The sequence below is a fragment of the Wyeomyia smithii genome, chromosome 3 (genome assembly GCF_029784165.1).
Source record: "Wyeomyia smithii strain HCP4-BCI-WySm-NY-G18 chromosome 3, ASM2978416v1, whole genome shotgun sequence".
In the NCBI taxonomy this organism is placed as follows: domain Eukaryota; kingdom Metazoa; phylum Arthropoda; class Insecta; order Diptera; family Culicidae; genus Wyeomyia; species Wyeomyia smithii.
In genome coordinates, this window is record NC_073696.1 from 231,645,771 (window position 1) to 231,667,602 (window position 21,832).

General features: G+C 38.1%; 2 protein-coding genes across 4 annotated transcripts in view; one reads left to right on the top strand and one right to left on the bottom strand.

Annotated features, from left to right (window-relative positions):
- Window positions 1-21,832, top strand: part of LOC129731942 (FERM, ARHGEF and pleckstrin domain-containing protein 2) — a 152,573-nt gene that overhangs the window by 32,164 nt on the left and 98,577 nt on the right. For all 3 annotated transcript variants that reach the window (XM_055692343.1, XM_055692340.1, XM_055692341.1), the window contains exon 2: window positions 13,945-14,910. In XM_055692343.1, coding sequence (XP_055548318.1) covers window positions 14,707-14,910 — 204 coding nt within the window. In that variant the 5' untranslated portion in view covers window positions 13,945-14,706. The remainder of the gene's footprint in view (window positions 1-13,944; window positions 14,911-21,832) is intronic.
- On the bottom strand, window positions 4,122-5,240 carry LOC129731943 (seminal metalloprotease 1-like). The gene is made up of 2 exons (XM_055692344.1): window positions 4,928-5,240; window positions 4,122-4,870 (listed from the first exon to the last, which is right to left on the bottom strand). Exons 1-2 carry the CDS (start codon window positions 5,238-5,240, stop codon window positions 4,233-4,235), a joined length of 951 nt encoding a protein of 316 aa, XP_055548319.1. The 3' UTR covers window positions 4,122-4,232.

A 21,832-nucleotide genomic window follows, 5' to 3' on the forward strand; every position in this document is an offset into this window, starting at 1 on the left:
ATATATATATATATATATATATATATATATATATATATATATATATATATATATATATATATATATATATATATATATATATATATATATATATATATATATATATATTTGTACGCTTTTTTATATTATTGAATGTTATTAGCTTTCGTAGTTAAGTTAATGTAATTGTAGGAAAATTATTGAACCTACTTTTCAAGAAAAAAAAGGAATAAAACAAAACTTCAAATAAACTTAAAACTATCTTACTGACTATAAAGTAAACTAATCGTTGCAATTGAGGATTGCAACGATTTTTGTCGGAATTTGTTGATAATTTGGCATGACATTTTCTAATGTTTCTACATTAGTGAGCCTATGTAGCTCGTTCGTGCTAAACTAGGGAGGACGCTTCAAAATAATTTCAAAAGTTTATTCTGAATCCTTTGAAGTGTCTTCTTCCTGGTTGTACAACAACTTGTCCAGATGGGAACTGCATATAACATTGCTGGCCTAAAAATTTGTTTGTAAATTAACAGTTTATTCTTACGACAAAGTCTAGAATTCCTGTTGATAAGAGGATATAAACATTTGATATACTTATTGCACTTTGACTGGATATTTTCAATGTGCTCCTTAAAAGTAAGATTCTTATCATAAATTAGCCCGAAGTATTAACCTTGATCAGACCAATTTAAGACCACACCGTTCATCTTAATAACGTGGTTATGGGTGGGTTTGAGATATGAAACTCTTGGTTTATGAGGAAAAATAATTAACCGTGTTTCAGAAGCATTAGGGGAAATCTTCCATTTTTGCAAGTATGAAGAAAATATATCTAAACTTTTTTGTAGCTGACTGCATATAACACGAAGGCTTTTTCCTTTTGCGGAAATGCTTGTATCGTCACAAAAAAAAGATTTCTCACAACCTGGTGGTAAATCAGGAAGATCAGAAGTAAAAATGTTATATAAGATTGGGCCCAAGATACTCCCCTGAGGCACACCAGCTCTAACAGGCAATCTATTAGATTTACCATTTAGATAGTTAACCTGAAGAGTGCGGTCAGTTAACTTTGTATCATTTTTGTAAGGTAAAGTGGAAAACTGAAATTTGACATTTTAGCTATTTAGCTAAACCTTTATGCTAAACACTGTCGAATGCCTTTTCTATATCTAGTAGAGCTGCTCAAGTCGAATAGCCTTCAGATTTATTAGTTCAAATCATATTTGTTACTCTAAGTAACTGATGAGTAGTGGAATGCCCATGGCGAAAACCAAACTGCTCATTTGCAAAAATTGAGTTCTCATTAATATGTGTTATCATTCTATTGAGAATTATTCTTTGAAAAAGTTTGCTAATAGAGGAAAGTAAACTTGATGCCTCAGCTGGATTCTTTTAGGGTTTTAAAATTGGAGTGACTTTGGCATTTTTCCATTTTGTAGGAAAATGTGCTAGTGCAAAGCATCTGTTAAAAATTTTAGATTTTCTTTGCTGATTTTGTGATTGTGTGATATTGGTATTTTTCATCTATAATGATTTCATTTTGCTGTTGATCATTTTCACATCCATTTTTAAGATTTCATACAAAAAAAAAACACTTAGATAATTGGGAAATGGGAAACAAAAGTTCATGAAAGCTTCAATCGAGATGCTTCATGATTTATGGTTTTACGATGCAGCTTTTCTGCGCATGATCATTTTCAAGTCCATCTTAACTTCATTTCTGAGATATGTTCACCATTCATCAGACCAAATACCATTCAATATGGGTATTTTTTGAACAGCGATACCCAGCGGTCAAAATCCTGTTGCCTAAAGGCCGGAAATCAATTTACGGAGCAATTTTGATTTACAAAATGGCAACTTCAGCTTCTAAAGAATCACCTTAAATGGCCAGGTAGCGCATAATATGGGTAAAACGTCCGGAAATCGATTCCAGAGCCTATTTTGTAATCCAAGATGGCGACTTCACATGTTTTGAAACAGCCTAAAGTAACCAAGTATAATCCAATACAAATATTCTTGTGATTGGAATGATGTTTAGGAACCCGGAATCAACTCCAAATGTCATTTTAAATGATACCGGAATGAATCCGACCCAGACATCCTTTTTAAATCCATGATGGCGACTGTCGGTTTCTGGTAAAACATAAAAATGACCATTCAGTGTGAGTATTTCTTGGTGTCATCAGAGCCCAAGAAAACGGAATAAATCAACCAGCGCATCGTGCTCTTTGATGTGGTACCTTGAAGTAGAACTTATTGATAGCATGACAACCTATCGTAAAGCTTTGTACGCTGAACAAAAAATGGTACAACTTTATATCCCCTGAGGAAGGCGAAGTCCAAAAGCCGAAACGTCGGACATAAAACATAGCAGCGTTTTGATCCACCGTTAGAACTGAGAAAAAACGTATTTACCTTGGAATTTCATGTTACAGTCGTTTTTGAATTTGCCTATTTATTAAAAGAAATGTGTGCTCAATTTCGATGAATTTCATTTAATTTTGAGAAACTCGAGATTTCGCAAAATTTCGCATACCCTTATTGCCGACGCCGCGATGATGCTCTAATACAGGGATTCAACTCCAGACGTCAGTTTTTTATCCAGAAAGCCGTCTACCGATTGCTGTTTTGCTGTAATATTTATATTTGCATTTTAGGGGGTAATTAAATTATAAAATTTAACATTTGCCGTAATATATCTGAAGTGAGGTTGTCGAGGCAGTGAAATATAAGAAATGCTTTTTAGTTCGGAACACTACAATCCTGAGCGTGGCCGGGAATGTTCAACTAATTTTCAGTAGTTTACATAAAAAAAACTCTGAGGGAGTTAGGAAATGAGAGAGCAATTTTTTAAATAGCTTCAATCTGGATGCTTTCTGGTTTATAGTTTCACAATGCAAATTTTTGGCCTTTCAGTATATTGGGCAATGTATGTAATTTTACGGCGGTGAAAACTGTTTTAAAACTTTGTCAAGCTCAAAATCGCACATAAAAAGTTTTTATGATAACGCAACAGTAATTATAGTTATTGTTTTTTTTTTTACTGTTTACGGTTGCATTCTAAATAATCACTTTTCCGGAGTACATCGGCAAACTGAAACTTCTCGATATTGCTTCTCAGCTAAGCTGTCCGTAAAGTTTCGCATATACATGCCCAGCAGTTGTGTGCTTGCGTTAGTCTGTAATTGATATCAATTAAAGTCAATCGCATGCTCTCTTCCCTCTTCCCTGAGCACATTTTATTCCTTTTCGACTGCGTCGAGGTTGCCTTTTCCCGCGAGCTCGTTTGTCTTTCGTGACTCGTCATATTGCCGTCAGACACATACACGTAGCCCTACTCTTGAGCGAAAAATGTATCATTGCCCTGATGCTAATTGCATACCATTTCGAACTAATTTAATCGTGCGCGCACGATAAAAAGATGAATTATCACCTTTGGAATGACGATAGTATCAGGCGATGAACTTTTCGTTTCGTTCTTTGATACTTTGAAGATATTAATGGACTTTTTAGACATTTCAGAAACAACTTTTCAGACAGTCAGAAACAAGTCTGTGAAATATTGTCATTTTTTCTGCCATCCAAATCTATGACGACCAAAGTTGGCAACGCTGGCCACATTAGGCTTGCTTTACATTTACTTTGAGAATGCCCACACCACCTGTCTAGGTACTTGCCTACAGGCACGTACTATAATAAGCGACGGAAAACCAAACCACGATTGTTTCAATAGCTGTCAAAGTGCCACCTACTCCCTATTTTGAATTATAACACAGACTACAATCCACATAGTTACGAATTTTGCCTACACAGCGCCGAAGGTTGCACAAAAGCTGCAAGTATTTCATCACTCAGCCTCATCAATTACATCAATGTGCCAACTTCGTTTAATATTGATGCTATATGGGAATATAAAAATCCATCATTCACATTCACAGCATAGTGAGCATCACAACGCCACCAGCATTGGATGTGTTGCTCTGTTATAACAAAGGCTGATATGCGACTTCCATCATGCATGCGTGCATAAATGATGACGATGATGGATAGATGCTGGAGTGTAGGCGAACAACTGCAGGTGATTGTGGTACTCTGGCAAAGGAATAAGCTCTGATTATTGAAATTATTATCGCCACGCGAGAACGCATCGCTGGACACGCGACCCGATACGTGTCGCGTGTCCATTCACCACTGTATTATTTATGTAATCACATTCCAGATAGGATGTGGCAACTATTGTTTATTTCTCACTTTTTGAAACCATAAGTTGGAAATGCAGCATTTTCTTTGAACAATCCTAGCAGTGAGTTGAATTGATCTATAAAACCGGGAGGCTCAGGATCTTCGGAACCTTCCCGTTGTGCACACTGGCTCTGATACATGAGTTCCAGTTTGCTTATATCTTTCTCACTAAGACCCTTGCGCTGTCCGAGTGTCACGTTTGGCTGGAGAGCCTCGATAGTGGGTTCGCTGTTTCTGGAGAAAGCCTTCGCCGAGTAATGCATGACACTACCGTAGTCGTATTCGATGCCGTAACTGGTGACTTCAGTTTCGTTGTACTTGTTGAAGTTATGCTCGTGACCCGGTTCGATATTCTCCCACAGGATACGTACGTAGTCATCTCGATTGGAAGCACTCTGTTGGTGGAAGAACCCTAGCGCATGAAGCAGCTCGTGAATGACCACTCCATGCCGAACGCAGCCTGGTGATTGCAAGTTGACAGTTTGTCCATCCGATTGCATTCCCACGCTGGACCAGCATCCACTGCTGTTGGAACGAAATACTACCCAACTCGTGTCTTTTTTGTGATACGGCCGGAACTGGATACAGGTCTTCTGGTGATACTCTTTGATCGCTTTCAATATCACTAGCTGCTGTTCATCCGCTGTAAAGAGAACCTCACCTTAATTCCTCGAAGAATTCAAAACAAACCTTAACTTACTGAAATCTTCATCCTCGATAAAGTAGGGCACCGTTCCGTCAGCCCATCGCATGCTTTCGTTCAGTATACCGTTTCTGGAATGATACCGATCCAGCAGGATATCTCCTTCGAACAAACCGCTCAACTCCCAAGGATTTGCCTCGTCCTCGTCGTCCAGCTCGTCGATCTGGCTAGCAACTCGGGCCGCTTCTCCGACGCTATGTGGCTGCATATCACCGTGCTTGGCATTCGGCGGTCGATGCCGTTGACTGTGGCACTCGATCAAGCTAGACGCCAAAGCTAGCACAATTATCCATCCCACCAAGCCTTCCATCGTCTAACATTCCGTAATCCACTAATGTGCGGAACTCGCTTATAAAGCCCTTTTACCCTCGCCATTTATGATGGCCTGATAATCGGCTGTCATAGTTGCACAGAAGGGTGCTTCCCGGACCGGAGACAGAGACGCACGTTCGAAACCGGCGCTTATCAAATTTAGGCCGCTCAGCGCGCGCACACAAATGCAATGGAATGCGAACTTCAACTTGATTAATCAGTCACAACGCAATGGGGGACCAAAGTTGCTAATTAAGCTGCGCACTTGATGCGCACTACTGCCGTTTCCAGCGGAAGGTTATCTGATTTGAGTATTGTTCTAGGGGGTGAAATGGTTTTCCAAATTGATGAGCTTTTGTTGCATCCATTCTGAAAAATACTAATTAATTATTCAACTTTTTTGTTGACATATACGTATAACACATCCCAAAAGTCTGCATTCTATTTTGAACCTAATATTATCTAAGAATGATCCTGATGATCAAAATCATTTTGTGATCGGTCGATTGTGCCTCGAATTGAAGATTACTCGATTACTAGTCGCCAAATGAAAAAAGTGCACTCCAAAAGCTCAAACCGGAAACAATGAAAGATTATAGCCATTCAACCATTCCTATGAATTTTGGTGCCCCTAGTCTTTACCAAAACGCATCAACTTATGTGAGATTTCAATATGTCCAGCTATGGTTGAACCTGAGATAGGATTTGCCTCGACCGGAAATATTGGTAATAAAATCCACTGTGGCTTGGGTAACGAAGCTTTGACTTTTTCATGAAATCTACAAAAGATTAGCTAAACATTGATGGCTGTCCTTTCATGGAGAAATGAGAAACAAAAAAGTTAAAATATTCTAGAAAACAGCAAAACTAAAGTCGGAACATTTGGTTCAACTGGTGAAACCTGCGAAATCAGAATATATCGGAGGAAAACTTAAAAACAATTAGGAAAAAAATCCTAACCAAGACGCGATTCTTTCTTAAACGGTTCTTTAGCGCTACAGAGGATGTTTTTCAGCATAAAAGGCTATTGCAAGGACCTTTACTTTGATATCCGATCAAACACTTTTTTAACAGGGATTTCAGAGTTGCGTTCATCTACGTTACACTTTTTGGTACTGAATGCTGAAAAATATTAGGGAAATTTTTGTTTTTTAAATTTTTGGAATTTTTAATTAATTTCAGGGAAAATCAGGTAATTAAATTTTAAAAACTTTTCCACCACTCTGTATAACTTCTTCAGGAAAGTTGTAATAAATGTAGTAAGTTTTGGGAGTGTTTATTAGTGATAAAAAATATTTCCAGCCTCTAAACGGATTTTTCAACCTGTATAGTACCTTCGACAAAGTTGTAGATGATGATTTTGTCTTTAAAAAAACTGTAATGAAAAACTGTAAAGAAAAAAACTTTTTTTGACAAATTTTAATTGTTTTCATTTTGGGTTTAATGTTTAATGATAATGTGTAGATGTTTAATGATAATGTGTAGCTCCCGCAGAAAAAATGCAGTTCTAAAACAGTGAGTTTTTTTGAGATATTTAATTAATAATTATATTACAGGTTAGACTCGATTATACGGGACTCGATTTTCCGGAATAATTTGTTTTCGCTGTTTGTTTTTAATATTCATTTTGAAATTTTACCTTTATTATCCCTTCAGCGCATTTGTTATTATTCCTGTCCTTTTTGGCATGTTTGGGACATATCCGAGTTAAGTGAAACCGATCAGTTTCAATTTTTATTTTTTTTTTCTTGAAAATTTACCCATTTTTGCCACAGAAATGATTTCCGGTTACGCTACTGCATTACTCAAGTAACATTACGAAATCAAATAATTATTTTACGTTCGCTCAAGGCAAATTTGAAAGAAAACATTGGTGATTCGATTATCCGGAAAATTCGATTATTCTGAGCGAAAAAAATCGAGTCTGTATTGTTTTTTTTCTAAAAATTTTTTTCTTTCTCACTTTTTTTTTAGAAGGAAGAAAATGCTCTCTACTACTTTGCCGAAGGCGTTGAACCAATCGAACTAAACGTTTTGATTTTCATATTTTTAGAAAGATTTAACTTTTTTGTGTCTCATTTCTCCATGTTTAGCTTATAGAATTATATTAAGGACCTATTCTTGAAATATTAGGAATAGCATATTTGATCGCTCAACTGCTGCCTGGGATTGATCATAAGCAGCTGAAAATGCACAAAGAACCATCATAAAATGTTGAAATAGAAATAAAAATAGCTTGACTTGCATTATAGTCATCAAAAATAAGAAAGTTGAAAAATAACACTTCATTATTATTGTTAATCATATTGCTTGCTTTAGACGATACTCTCGCTGTCACTGGACTTGTTGGTTGCTAAATTTAGCATATACGCTGTCGAAGAACCAATTATATTAACAAAACGACTTGAACTTTCTTTTCTTCCTCTTCCAATTTTCAAAATTTTTGAAGAGTGGGGGGGGGTGACATAAAAAAAAATTGTACCATCCTTGTTATACAAATTCTCGTACGACATATGTTTTATGTTCTCTGAGCATCAAGCTACCGTGAGACAGTATAGTTGAAATCATTTTAGAATCGCACGAAACTATTGCCTTTCAATTCGCGTACATTTGTTCAAAGATTGGACTTGAAAAAAATGAGACACACAAAAATGATCACCAAAAATTTAGTTTAAATCTTCTCAAATTTTCAGGGATTTATTGAATATCCTTCAAGCTGAAAGCTCGTACATTTTTCGTAACACTGCTCATGAAACCTTGGCGGATGCTCCATCTCCCATCTTCCTTACACAATTTCTCCCAGTTTTTCTTCAAAGCTTCATCGGTTTTGAATGTTTTTCCGCTTGTGTTCAGCTTCTTCTTCATTATCGCCCAAAACTTTTCGATCGGAAGAAGTTCTGGTGAATTTGACGGGTTCGTCTCCTTCGGGACTACATTAACACCCTTCGCTTCGTACCAATCCATTCCAGGTTTGCCATAAGGGCACGAAGCGAGATCTGCTCGCTTATGGTGCCGGTTGTAACGAACGGCTTACTGTACCGTCCACACTCACAGATCGCCTGCCACGACAGGTACTTCTTCGCGAATTGTCTGTCTTTCTCTTTCGGAACTTTTCGGAACCTCCATGTGGGACGTACCGACAAAAACTCGAGGCCGTGGATTTGTTTGGTGTCCGCCTTGATGTGTGTCTCGTCGTCCATGAAGAGACAGCCTAGCCACTCACGATACAGCTTCCGCGCACGGCATTTGGCCACCGTGTTGTGCTTGTCAGTCCAGACACCAATTCTTGACCTTAAAAACACGTAGCCCAGCCCGTTCCATTGTCTGCTGGACGAACCACTTCGACGAATTGACCTTTTTGGCCATGTGACGGGAAAAAGTTTGGGTTCTTCGTAAAGTACTGCCTTAACTTCCGCGTCTTCTCTGGGTATTTCGTTTTCGGCCGCCTAAAGCGCGCCGCTCGATGGTATTCCTCTTCCGGAACATCTTCACAACGTGGGACATTGTGGAATGCCTTTTCCGATCAATCTGTGCTGCTGACCAGGATTATCGATCACCGCGCCGAAGATTTGCTGGCGTAGGTCTTCTTGGTTCGAATGCATCTTGGAAACTACTTGACAGATCGCGATAAAATTTTGCACACATAAACATAATACTCTAAACTAGTATAGCCCAAAATTTTAATAATTTTTGCCCACGCGATAAAAGTTACACTCAAAACAAAGTGTCGCATTTTTTTCGAGCCCAATCTTTACCTATTCATGAATTAATTATCTCCCTTTTCCTCATTTTGAGAATCATTACAATTACGTGATCATACTGAGGACAATCATAATAACGATATCATTTGAACTGGAAACTACCCAGTACCTGATTGTTTAGCTTTATCTAATGTAAATTACACTGTCAACAAGTTCAACACAGGTTTTGCTCTAGAGCTCAAACTGTAAAAAATGTAAGATTATATCATTTCAACCATTCTTGTAAATTTGGTGCCCCTAGCGCTGATTACCGTTTCAGAGACTTAAACGAGTTTAAGCACATGTAAAGGCGACGAACCCGGCGAACAATTACTCTGCGGTTCTTCTGCTCCAAATGTCACATGAATGGTTAAAAAATTATAATCTTCCTAGGGCAACTATTAACTCTACGGCCCCCTTTGTGTTGGTTTTGTCAACCAAAGTTATTTACGAACACGTATTGTTTAAAAATATTTTCAAACGTGGATCGTATCGCATCGATCCTGTTGATGTGGTAACCTATTTGAGCACCCGGACGAACACATACGATTCGCATAGATTCTCTAGGATTCCTCACATTGGATTCGTGAGTGTCCTTGAAAAGGATTCCTTAAAAAAGAATCATCAGGAATGGCCTGAATATGGAAAAATCCTGAGTGGGAATCCTCCGGATCGTGTTTGCGATTCCTTTCACGATTCCGTCACCGAGTTAAAGGTATCCTGGGGATTCTTACTCAGGATTCTCTGCGTGTTATTAAGGGCATTCACAATAATTTAAGTAGTAGCTGACGCAAAAGATACCTAAAAAATAAGAAAAAACTGACAATGCTCCATGCATATAAAGCCATGAAAATTCAAAAAATTGCAAGCATACTTATAAACCAAAACATAGTTCGAGCTTGTTATTACACGATCATCTTGAATTTGTGTCACGCTGACACAATATTTGATCATAATTATTAAAACATTTCCATATCCAACATGCTACCAAAAGCTAGAAAAATCGAAAAATAAATGCACATAAGCTCAAAAACATCACAGTGCTTCCCTTGGCACCATTGACTTTCATATTTTCAATTGTATCTGACTAACCCACCGTCATGAATCAATCTCCTGTTGGAGTTTTCTGCGCGTGAAATACATTACAATTTTTCAAACAATTGACTTAACCCGTAAAGACCCAGGACGGAACTTTTTTTTTCATAAAATTTCAAATAACATGATCATACTTCAGGTTTTTAGCATTTCCAGAATAAGGATTCCTAAATCCATACGCGATGAAATATTTAATTTGGGCATGCACAGAATTTTGAGAAAACCGAGTTGAAATTCACCATAGCACGTATTTTCATGGTAACCTGATTTTCTCAGTCTCCCACTGTAGATTTCAACTTAACTCTCCGATTTTCTCTAAAAACTCTAAATTTTGTAATGTCTTCTGAATCTAAAGAAGGCGAAAGATTTATTCTAGCATGCAGAGCTGTTGAGAAAGTCAAGTTTTCATGAAAATTCGTAATTTAGTTAATTCAAATTCGTTTTTCTCAAAATCTGTGCATGCTAAATAAATCTTTCTAGAAGCCTATTCCTGCTCAAACCAGTCATTTTATTAGTGGATGGAGGGAAGGACGGTCCCTATTAGTAGCAGCACAAGCTTTCTGGATGCTGGTGACAGGATTTCTCCGCAGCTATAAGGATTTGTTCCACTTCTACCGATATACGGATCCGTAGACGAATATTCCGTTGTACGGATATTTGAAAATATCTATGGAAATCTAGGGATTTTTGAAAATATCTACTGAAGTCTACGAATTATTGAAAATAACTTCGGAAATCTATGGATTTTTTAGTTTGTTATCCCGGAATGAATGTTTTTAATAAATTTATATAAAACTCTCCTACAAATCGGTACCATTTTAAAAATTTTCCTGTGAGTGACACTAAAATTTGGTATTTCTTTTTTAACCTTTTATTTGAAATTTTAGCAAAATGAAATAAAAAATCCGTAGAAATCCGTAGAATCTACAAATTTACATGATATAGTTCTGGCATCTCTGCCTGGCAATGAAAATTTGCCGGCCGTTCAATAGCCAGTGTGAAAGCAGTTTTTCTGTGTGATCAGAGTGCCTTAATTCTCACTGTCGGGGCAGCATCATGTTCGATTTTAAGATCAACGATAAATTGTCCTTTTCAGGACAAAACAAATATATGATTAAAGATTTGATATTTTCTCATTTCGAGCTAAAATATAAAGTGAATTGTTTTTTTAATTTGCATTCGTTCTGACTGGTAAAACCTGCTTGTACCGCTTCATATGATTCCATATTTATATTTGTAAATTAAAATTCTGTAGCACTGCAACTCCTCATTTGCACAAAATTTGAAAAATATTCAATACAATGGAACAGGGATGTTATGAATGTGATTTTTTAGACATCTGCAGATGGGGATGCGGATGCGGATATGTGATTACGGATGCAGATGTGGATGCGGATGTTAATTTTCATGCGAATGTTCGGCATTTACGGATGCGAAGGCGGATAACCATCCCTGGTATTTTACTTCGCTTATTTCGCACGATATGTTGCACTCCAGTGCAAAACCTATTGAAATGAGCAGCAAATACACCAAGGAGAGTTTTGCTACAAAATTGTATAAAGCGATATTTTTTTCAACATCCGCATGATATCTCGTGTTATATAATGTTGCGAATGCAAATGCGAAGTCAATTTTCATGCGGATGCGGATACCCGTTACATCCCTGCAATGGAATGGAAATACGATTGAAATGATTAAGATGGGTCGGTCTCCCAAGAGCACGAAAGCCGAACCATCTCCATATTCAATACACTTCATTCAAAATGTTGGAACGCCTTTACAAAGACGAACTCCATCCTCATGTCTGTCAGCAACACGCAACAACGTAAGGAAAAGTTGCATAATTGAGAGTGCGCTGCATCTTGTGCTATCTGCTTCCATTCGACAGGATCCGAAAAGCAGAAAACGCTTGTTGACAACACGATACTGGTTATATTGTTGCATGTGTAAGAGCTTGATAGTCGGTCCTTTTTCGCTAGTTGCCAAAAAAACTAAAAAGAAGACGAAACTTAACAAAAAGGAGGAGCTGGTTACAAAACGGGCGTGGCCTCTTACAGCATATTTTCGGGTTTTATAGGAGCCTGCTTCTGCTCAAATAAATCATTTCACATTTGGATGGTGCAACCGTCGGACATAATTCAGCAGCAGCCAGTAGCAGCAGTTCTGACTAGTTTTGGCAATGACACCAGCTCTCTGGGCTCTGGCAATCATAATCTGCTGGCCGTGTCTAGTGCTCAGTGTGCAAACAGCTTTTCGTTGTGTTGTCAGAGAGCCTTATTCCCACTGTCTAAGGAGTGCATATGATCAGTATTATATCTACTGACTTTAAATTAAATAACACATCGTCCTTTTCAAGACAACACAAAAAAATGATTGAAGATTCAACAAACAAACAATCGTAATCACCACAAAGACATTTCTGATTACAAAACACCATAACGAGATATACGCGTGTAACGTTCCAAGTTTGGCTTATGACACCGTAAAAAATCAACCTTCATGAAAATTTGGAAAAATGTTCTCAAGAAGTTGCACTTTAAGTTTCGCACAATTTTTTGTTTTGACATTTAATTATAGTCTAATAGGCATTACATTGTCATCTTGTTTTTTTATATATCTTCATATTCTCTTATTCTTATGCTTCTTAAATTATTGTATTGAAAAGTTATAATAAAAAAATTGCGATAACTCGGTTCGAATGTTTGTAAATATCGCATGTTCCACGCCAAACAATTGTGTTAACCTGTCAGACAACCCCTCAAGAAAGTGGCACCATCGCACGGTAATGGTAAACTGAATATATTACAGATACCTTTTTCCCTTACATCGTACGAGACAGACACGCATTACATTCTGTGCCTTGTGTCAATTCCTATATTGGTCCAATTTCTCAAGTAGCAAAAAGCAAACAAGGTCGCTGTCACAGCTCGGTATGTCAGTCGGTAGATAGTCGTGACAGGGGACTTCCCTGCTGATTTATTGTTGTCTAAGCAGCAAGTCGGCTACCGTCCGTAACTAAACGACTGGTGAAATTCCCGCTCCGACTTATTGTTTCAAACTGCTTTAAGGTTAACGAGTGGAAATTACTTAGCTTCCGCGCTACCCAGTTGAAAAAGTTCGGGCCGCGTTTCGAAACAGCTACGCACGGATGAAAGGGCAAATTTTATGGCATTAAATCATCCAATCAAACGATTAATATTGATTACCACCAATCAAACTGAAGTAAAGCGCCCGAATCGATTCGAAATAAATTGCAGCACATCTGTCGAGGCGAGCGATTCATTAATCACACTCTTTTAACAGCGCGCGAATGTCATTTTCATCCCAGTAGGGTTGCGTTAGCATAAAGCCTTGAGAAAAAACTCAATTTTCAACTTTCGAACATTTTTGTTTGAATTCACTTTCTCTGAATCTTGTTCTAGTCTTCTTTAATATTTTAAGGCCTATTATTATGTTTGTAAGGCTAGTAGAGATAAAGATGCACAGAAAATTCAGTCAGTCGAATTTGAAAAACTCTTGAAATAATAATTCAAATTCGAATAAAATTTCCATACAAAAAAGAAAACGAAGCTTGGATTTTTGATAAAAAAATCTAAAAAAAATATTTTGAGACCCCCTGCAGCAGCAGTAGCAGTAACAAACGCACTGAACTTTACCGATTCGCAGCTAATTGATCGCATCGCCCGACGATCGGATGATGTTTAGCTGGCGTAGGGAGAGAGGGAGGGGGAGCTGCGCAATTAATTTACTTCATCGCATTGCGTTGTGTTTCGTTTGTTTTTCAGCTGGATATGTGACCGTGAGTGAGGTCTGTATGTTTATCACATGATCTAATGTTATTTTTTTTTCTTCGATTTGTTTCTACAGGTCTACCATCTCTCTGGTGCCGAAAAGCCACACCCCACAAACTCACGACAGCGGGGGCAGCATTTCGCGGATCTGCCGTTACAGTCGTTAAACAGGAACAGGAGCCGGATCCGAATTGTTGATTTGTTGGAATGGATGTTTAGAATCTTCGGGAGTGAATAAATGTGAAAAATTGTGTGAAATCAGTCAAGAAAGTATATATTTCATCGCAGAGTTGTGTTACTGCTAGCGTGCTGGTTCTAAAGTCAGTTTAGTTTGAGTTCGTATATTGATGATGATGATGATCGACGGCATTGTGTGTGTGATGCAACGGGGATGATGAAGGCAAACGCTGACGGTCGAGTGCAAGCAGAAGTGGCGGAATCAGTCGGTAAATAATAATGAAAGAAGAGCAGGGCATGTAGCCCAGATGTGATCAGCCGGTTGGAAAGATAGCGTAGTCGTGCGTTCGTTGGTTTACTTTGTGTTTTCTGTTATCTGTTTTAGTCATTTCACTTAGTGAAAATATTTTGTGAGTGTAAGTGCGCTGAGGCTACCAGTAAATGAGTGAAAGATAGGTGGTCTATGTGTAACGAGCGAAAATAAAACGAAAACAAAACGCTGAAAGCAACGACGTTTCAAGCAGGTCACTAGAACTTTGCGGCTTTACATCACAGCTGTGGCACTTGACTTCACGTGATTTGTGCTAGACCTGAACAAGCAGTTGTGCCAAAAAGTGAACAAATTGAGTACATCTCAAATAAACCAAATCACAATTATATCATGTCACTCGACTCAATGGGACCGTCAGCTGTTGGCGGGAGCAGTTCCGGTGTCGGTACTCTGTCCGGTACCAGAATGATTCACTCACTCAGCACACCGTCCGGAGTGGATGGAACCATTTCGGCATCACATTCCCGTGGCGGCAAGAAGCTGGCCGTACGGATCCAAATGCTCGACGATAGTGTCACCATGTTTCAGGTTCAGGTAAGAATCAACCTCGAAGGCAAAGCTTGTTTTGCGAAATCATTTTTAGCAAGTCAGTCAAGAAAACGCCGGTCAGACAGAAAAGCGGTCAGTTTATTGACGGCGGACCGAAAAGCAGGTCACTAAAAAGACTTAAACTTTCGCTCGCTCGCACACTCTTCACCGCACTTTATTTTCTCTAGTCGAATATAAATGGGCGTTCATCAACATTTCCAAGACCCGGCGCTCATTTGTTTTTAATAACGGCGCCAACAGTTTGTCTGCCCTTGTTTCTGCTTTGGCTTGCAAATTTTAGCTACGATTTAAAATTTTGTTTCCTCCATTATCGAAGGGCGTGAGAAGCAAGACCGAAAACAACACTGCGGATGATGCGGCGAACACAGATGGGAAAACAGATTGTCCCCTCATCCGGATAAGCGGACAAAAACGCGTGGGCATTCTCGCGGCTATGACCTGCCGCCGGCTCAGTTGTTGATGTCTTTTCTCTTCCCCACAGCAACCAGCTAAACTCGTTTTCTTACGGCACGATACCATAAAATCGCGAATCGAATAGGCTTTTCGAGTTTCTTTTCTACCTGTGCCGGTCACTGGAAAGTGACTCCGCTGATCGGAAAGTTTCGTTATAGTGATTTTATCTCGGATAAATTTTTCTGAATGAGGCATCAGTGACACTTTTTGATACAATTTCAAAAGTAAGAAAGATAAGCATTATTTGACTTCGCAACGGCCAAAAAGTTTACGTCGAATAAAACTGGACGACAGATGAAATGATTTATTTTGTTTTGTCTTAGATTTAAAAACCATGATTGAATCGAATTAATTTGCTATATCAATTTTGTAAATTTTTGTAAATTTGTTTTTCTTTTTGGTTATAATTTTTGAATTAGTAAATCATAACTAGAAAACAATGGTGGGCACCATTCCGCTAATTCGCTAATTAGCGACGCTAAAATTCAGTTAGCGATTTAGCGATTTCGCTAATTTTTGAACTGGTTAGCGAAACTGTTAGCGTCGCTAAAATTTCAGCCTTCGAAACGCTAATCGCTAATTCGCTAAATTTTGTGGAGAAGCGACAATAGAAATATTTAGAAAAACTGTGAATTGCTGATGGCGTACGTAAATTGCTTCGAAAGATGAACATACTTTACTGCGAAAGTTACTTTTGTCAGTTTTTTTACCCTAGATTGGAGTTCCAGTTATCGTACAAGCCACAGGAGCATTTTGAAGAACAAGCACAAGGTCTAGATTGAATTTTTGGCACACCAGAACTTTGGAAAATTGCAATGCGCTTGAAATTATGACAACTTTGGTTATACTTTTTCGATTCAGATAATAATTGAATTTTCATGAAAACATTCCTAAGAGTATCTATTTTCAATGCAAGCTAAATAACTTTTGTTATTCTTGTTTTTACAGAATCAAATATGAATACCGTTTTGTGAACCTCTTACTGTAAATAGCTTTAAAAAGTAATTTTCGTTTGTTTAACCAAAACAGATCAAAGTGGTCCAAATCTTACAAAACACGAGCAATAAATATAGCGATATGACTATTTACATATTAAAAAGTTAGCGATTAGCGATTAGCGAAAGTTCCGCTAATGTGGGTTTAGCGTTTAGCGATTATCGAGCTAAATTTTCCGGTTAGCGACTTAGCGATAAGCGTCGCTAAATTTTCGGTTAGCGGTGCCCACCACTGCTAGGAAATCGTAGAGATGATCTTTAATTGTCTCGGTGTCTTTGAACTTTTATAAAAGGACAATTCTAAAACATAAAAATTGACGAAAATTTCTAAGCACCGGGAAAAAAGACGGGAAGCTGGACTTTACACCGAGGAAATCATCCTTCTTTCTTGTTGAATCATTTTTGAGGAGATATTAACGTGAAGAACTTTGATTGGCTTTACCGCTTCGGGGCACGTGTTTCCGAAATTCGGTTGAGCTGAAATTTTACAAGGAGCCTTTTTTCTAAAGGACGAAACCTTTGAGCCTCACTGCTAAATCCAATCTGAAAGTCAAACTTTTCCCATACAAGTCATGACTGAAACATTTGCCGATTAGGCCTAGGATAAGTTTGGTCATCATCGTCAAGTCATCGCATTACCGCCAATCAAAAACGACTTATCAAGCTCCCAGAAGGCTCAAGAACGTGTGGATCGATTTTGGATTCCTTCCATTTCCATGTCTGAGAAGTCGATGTAGTATCTGAGTAGCTTTATCTACAAAATCTTCATCTTATCGCACGAAAACGTAATCGGCAACGTTGGAATTTCAGCATTGAGTGGAATGTTACCCTGATAGTAAGTAATGCTGTAAGAGTGTGTACTCACCACTCGCACTGAAAATCTTTTACAAATAATTTGTTTACTTTTGTTTGTGAACGATATTGACGCGTTAGATAGGTAACAATTTTCCTCTAGCTGTCGGAAACTGATGCTGAATTCAATTTCTCGGCGGGTTTGTTTTGGTCGGTGGAGGCAGCTTTTGCAGGATTATGCGTTCATCCTCGATCGGGGTATGAAAGACACGCGTCGTTTGTTTGTGTTCGAAAAGTGCGCGTTTTTGTCCTATAGGAGCAAAGTTTGTTCCGCTTCTTGTTGGGTAAGACTGTCAACGATCTAGAGATAAAAAGGATATAAATTGTGCAGGATTCTATGAAAGTACTTGCTAAAGCCGGCGAAGGCTGAAACAGATGTTTTCATTATTTTTTGTTAAGCAATGTTTGCAAGTCTATACATTAAAAGTATCTCGCTTATTTTTTTTTTAAATGAAAAACCAGAAAAATTTAAGAAATGTCGTTGGCAATAAGCGGGAAAAATAAAAACTGATTTTGAATGGCCACACTCTATTACTAATAACATAAGTTGGAAGACAAAGGGTAGGTATACCAGTCGCGGCAATACCTGAAAAACGAACCAGTCATTGCCTAATGAGTTTAAATAAAATAGTACCATGTCTGGTACTACAGTAGTAACTGTGATTATGCGGTATAGCCATAACTGTTACACTTGCCATGATTGGGCCACTCACCCTATTCATAAAAAAATACAACAGTTTCTAAATTTCCAACATTCCTTGGCTTTAAACCATAAAGAACTCAAGTATTTTGTTGTAATTATTGCCAAAGTATGTAATCGCATGGAAATGGCTTGATGGGTAACTTCTAATACCAAAGCAAGCTTTTCCTGCTTTTGGAATGAATCCTCCTTGAGCAATTTCTCCAACTCAGCGTCTTCGAAAATTTTTGGCTTTCCTTCACATGGACAGTCATCAACATCGAAAATACCGTCTTCAAAGCAACGGAACCATTTCGGGCCGTAGTTCATTTAGAGGACCATTTCCGTAAACTATTTATAACTCTCGATGCGTTTCAGCTGCCGATTTGTATGAATGTACTGAAAAAAATAACACTTCTCGCAAATAACGAATATTTAATTCATATTTAGGCATTTCCATGCAACTAAAAGTATATGACACCACAATTAAATCACTGGCGTGTCAATGCGGCTTATTTACCATATGTTAAGTGCCGATAGGTTAAGTGGTCCCCGTGGTCCTGTGGTTAGCGATGTCGGTCGGATAGCTCTCCCACACGGTTGTGATATCGGGTTCGATTCCCGATCGAGTCGAGGATCTTTTCGAGCTGGAAATTTTCTCGACTCAGCACTGGGGCACGGTGTGTCGTTGTACTTATCCTACACATGAAAAATTTGCCAAAAACAATATCGATAACGAATTCTCTCAACTAATCTAGTTGATCGAGACGGCTAAGCGTGCGATATTGTTTTTGTAAGTGCCGATAGGATTGTGTATGTCGGATTTTTTTACGTAGAATACGTCTTATTTTAAAAGGGTGCTATTCCGAAATATCGAAAATAGAGTTGAACGGTAGAATGAATGCAATGCAATGAGAAGTACACCAACCAAGGCATTGGAAGCTTTACTCTTTATGCTTCCACTGCATCAGTTTATACAATTAGAAGCAGAGAAGAGTGCTTTAAGGATTAAAAGACTCTTAAAACTCTTTGAAGGTGACCTAACAGGTCATCTAAATATCCTAAAAACTATTCGTATCGATCCCCTAGTAACCAACAATGAAGACTGGATGGAGAAAAGATACAACTTTGAAGGGAGATATCAAATAGTTAAACCTGAGCGCGATGGTTGTGGAACGCGGGGGTCCCGATCTCCGTCCGGGATCAATTGTTTTTTACACAGATGGTTCAAAAATGAACGATCGTGTGGGAGCAGGAGTAACAGGCCAAGAAGTAGATCTATCAATTCCGATGGGTCGATGGCCAACCATTTTCCAAGCCAAAGTCCAAGCTATACTAGAATGTTCTGTTATATGCCTCCGCAGGAAATACAGACACTCAAACATTTGCATCATGTCTGACAGTCAAGCAGCTTTAAATGCTCTGAAGTCTGCAACATGCACATCAAAACTTGTTTGGGAGTGTTCTGTGGAATCGATGGGAACGAAAAAGCCGATGAACTTGCAAGACTTGGATCGTCTCATCAGTACATAGGACCAGAACCTTTCTGTGGCTTATCCGCTTCTTCACTTAAAATGGAGCTGAAAGCATGGGAAATTTCGAAGATGAAGTCCAACTGGACAAATACTTCCATTGGTAGGCAGTCAAAGAGGTTTATAACACCGAACGGTCCTATGACTCGCAAAATACTGGAGCTTTCAAAGAAAGATCTAAGCACATATACTGGTCTAATAACAGGGCATTGTCCGAGCCGTTATCACTTGAGGCTTATGAAAAAACTTCAAGATGATACGTGTCGCTTATGTGGCATGGAAAAAGAAGACTCGGAACACCTATTATGCCGATGTCCGGCAAATATTTATAAAAGACATAAGTTCTTCAAGAGGGGCTGTTAGAACCCTCTGATATCTGGAGAACAACTCCCAGTACGGTTATTCGCTTCATGCGAAGTGTAATACCAGACTGGACTAATGCTATTGGTCATATCATGACGGCCACTTCCAATAGTGGTACGTTATCCTGACTTAGCAAAATTAAAAAGGGCATATGTCACAAAAGATCAAAAAATTGGTCGCAGTGATAAAATACCCAACACGAAAATAAAAATAGAATGAAAGATATCACATGCTCACAACTTTGTTAAGTCATAGATATCTTGTTGAAAAGAAAAAAAAATTCTCTAGTTTATGAAGTAAATTTTTGAAACATTTTATTAATAGTAAAGAGGTCAAATTGTATTGCCAATTTTATGTTAGTTCAACCAATTGCGTAACCGCAATGATGCATTCCAAGCACTTCCCCAGCACAGCCGACACTAAAGTATACAAACGATTTGACTTTGTGAATGATTTGTTGTTGTTGCAACAAACTCGTGTACACGACACGCCCATCGGAAACATAACTGTCATTAGTCAGGCACTGTAGCAAAGGGATGATTTGCTGAAAACCGGATCGATCAGTAACAAGCAAACTTGCCGTAGCGCAGTAGGCGACGATTTTGACAGGATGTTTTCATGGTTTTTGCAGCAACACACGTTCATTTGATTACAGCATTCCGTAGTGGACGGCGCCTTGTTTAATTGACGTTATTATTGTTCTGCCATTCGTCAGAACGCACAGTGCGTTGAGCCATAGACAAAAATCGTTTTTCTTTCTTTTTTATTTGGATGCAACAAGTACCCAGAAGTGTTCACAGATATCTCTTGGGTTGTGAACAAGTATTGGTGAGCTTTGGGAAGCATCACAAATACTAATACAAGCATAGCAAGCGTTAGCGTTCAGAGCAATCATTAGTTTCACATTTCGTGCTAAATTATCGCGCGTTTTCTAAACGTTGGTAAAACCTAATTACTTCGTGTATTCCAATAACACAAAATGTAAAATAACAATCAAGGTTAGTGCAATATATTTCATTGATAGAGAGACTTGGTTTAGATTGCGTGTATGATTAATCGGTATCATGAGTTGGTGAAGGTATTAATCCTTAAAAAAACGCGAACTCAAACTTTCATTAGCGTTTAAAAAAAGTTCCACCGAGCTCCTCTCTAAAACATACATCAAAAGTTTGCTTGAAGTGTCCTTTACAAAATATATAAAAATTAGCTGCAACTTCCTGCAACTCTGAGAGATTTTTATTTTTCGTATGTCAATGCCGATCGCTCGTGAAGCGGCAGATATTTGAAAACTGGTTTAACTGAAATGCAAGCAAAAGAACACCATGTTTATTTCGTTATTGTCTCTACCAGAAGACACAGTTGAGCATGTTTATGAAAATTTGCACAAGTTTTCTGCTGTATATTGTCCGAAATTGAACTCGAAATGGGAGAAATGCAATAGAATGAAAAAGTATTTTATGAAAAAGCATGAAATTTTGTTGGAGTCACCGCTTGCTCTTCCTCGATTCGGTGAGAATAATAATTATGAATACAACCACATTTCTTCTTGTGAGCGTCCTCAGAAACTTCTTGAAAGCTGCTCAACCAGAGTTAAAAAACGGCGAGTTGCAGAGCTCGTTGAAAATAACTCTTCAAAAGAATTAGTATTTGCTGCAACCGTTTCGAACAACTATTCCAACTCGTCTATAGATGACCCAAAACTTGACTTGATAATATAATATGCATCATGAAGAATTTTAAATTTGTTTGTTACTCTGGTGATCAAATATACAAAAAATAATAAAAAATTATACGTAAAAGAATACCTAAAAAAATCTTTTTTTTTGTTATAATTGCGCATAAGTCACTTTTGCAATAATGTAAAAGTAAGTAAAACTTATAAACCGCAGTTTTCGTTACAACGTACAACTTTTACAAAGAGATTAACGGTTTCTGGTATAGGATGAGTGCGTTGGCGTTTGGGACAGTTTTGTGATTAAGTGTATCACATAAGACTTGTATGCATTTGGTAGCTCTGAAGGTAACGAACAACT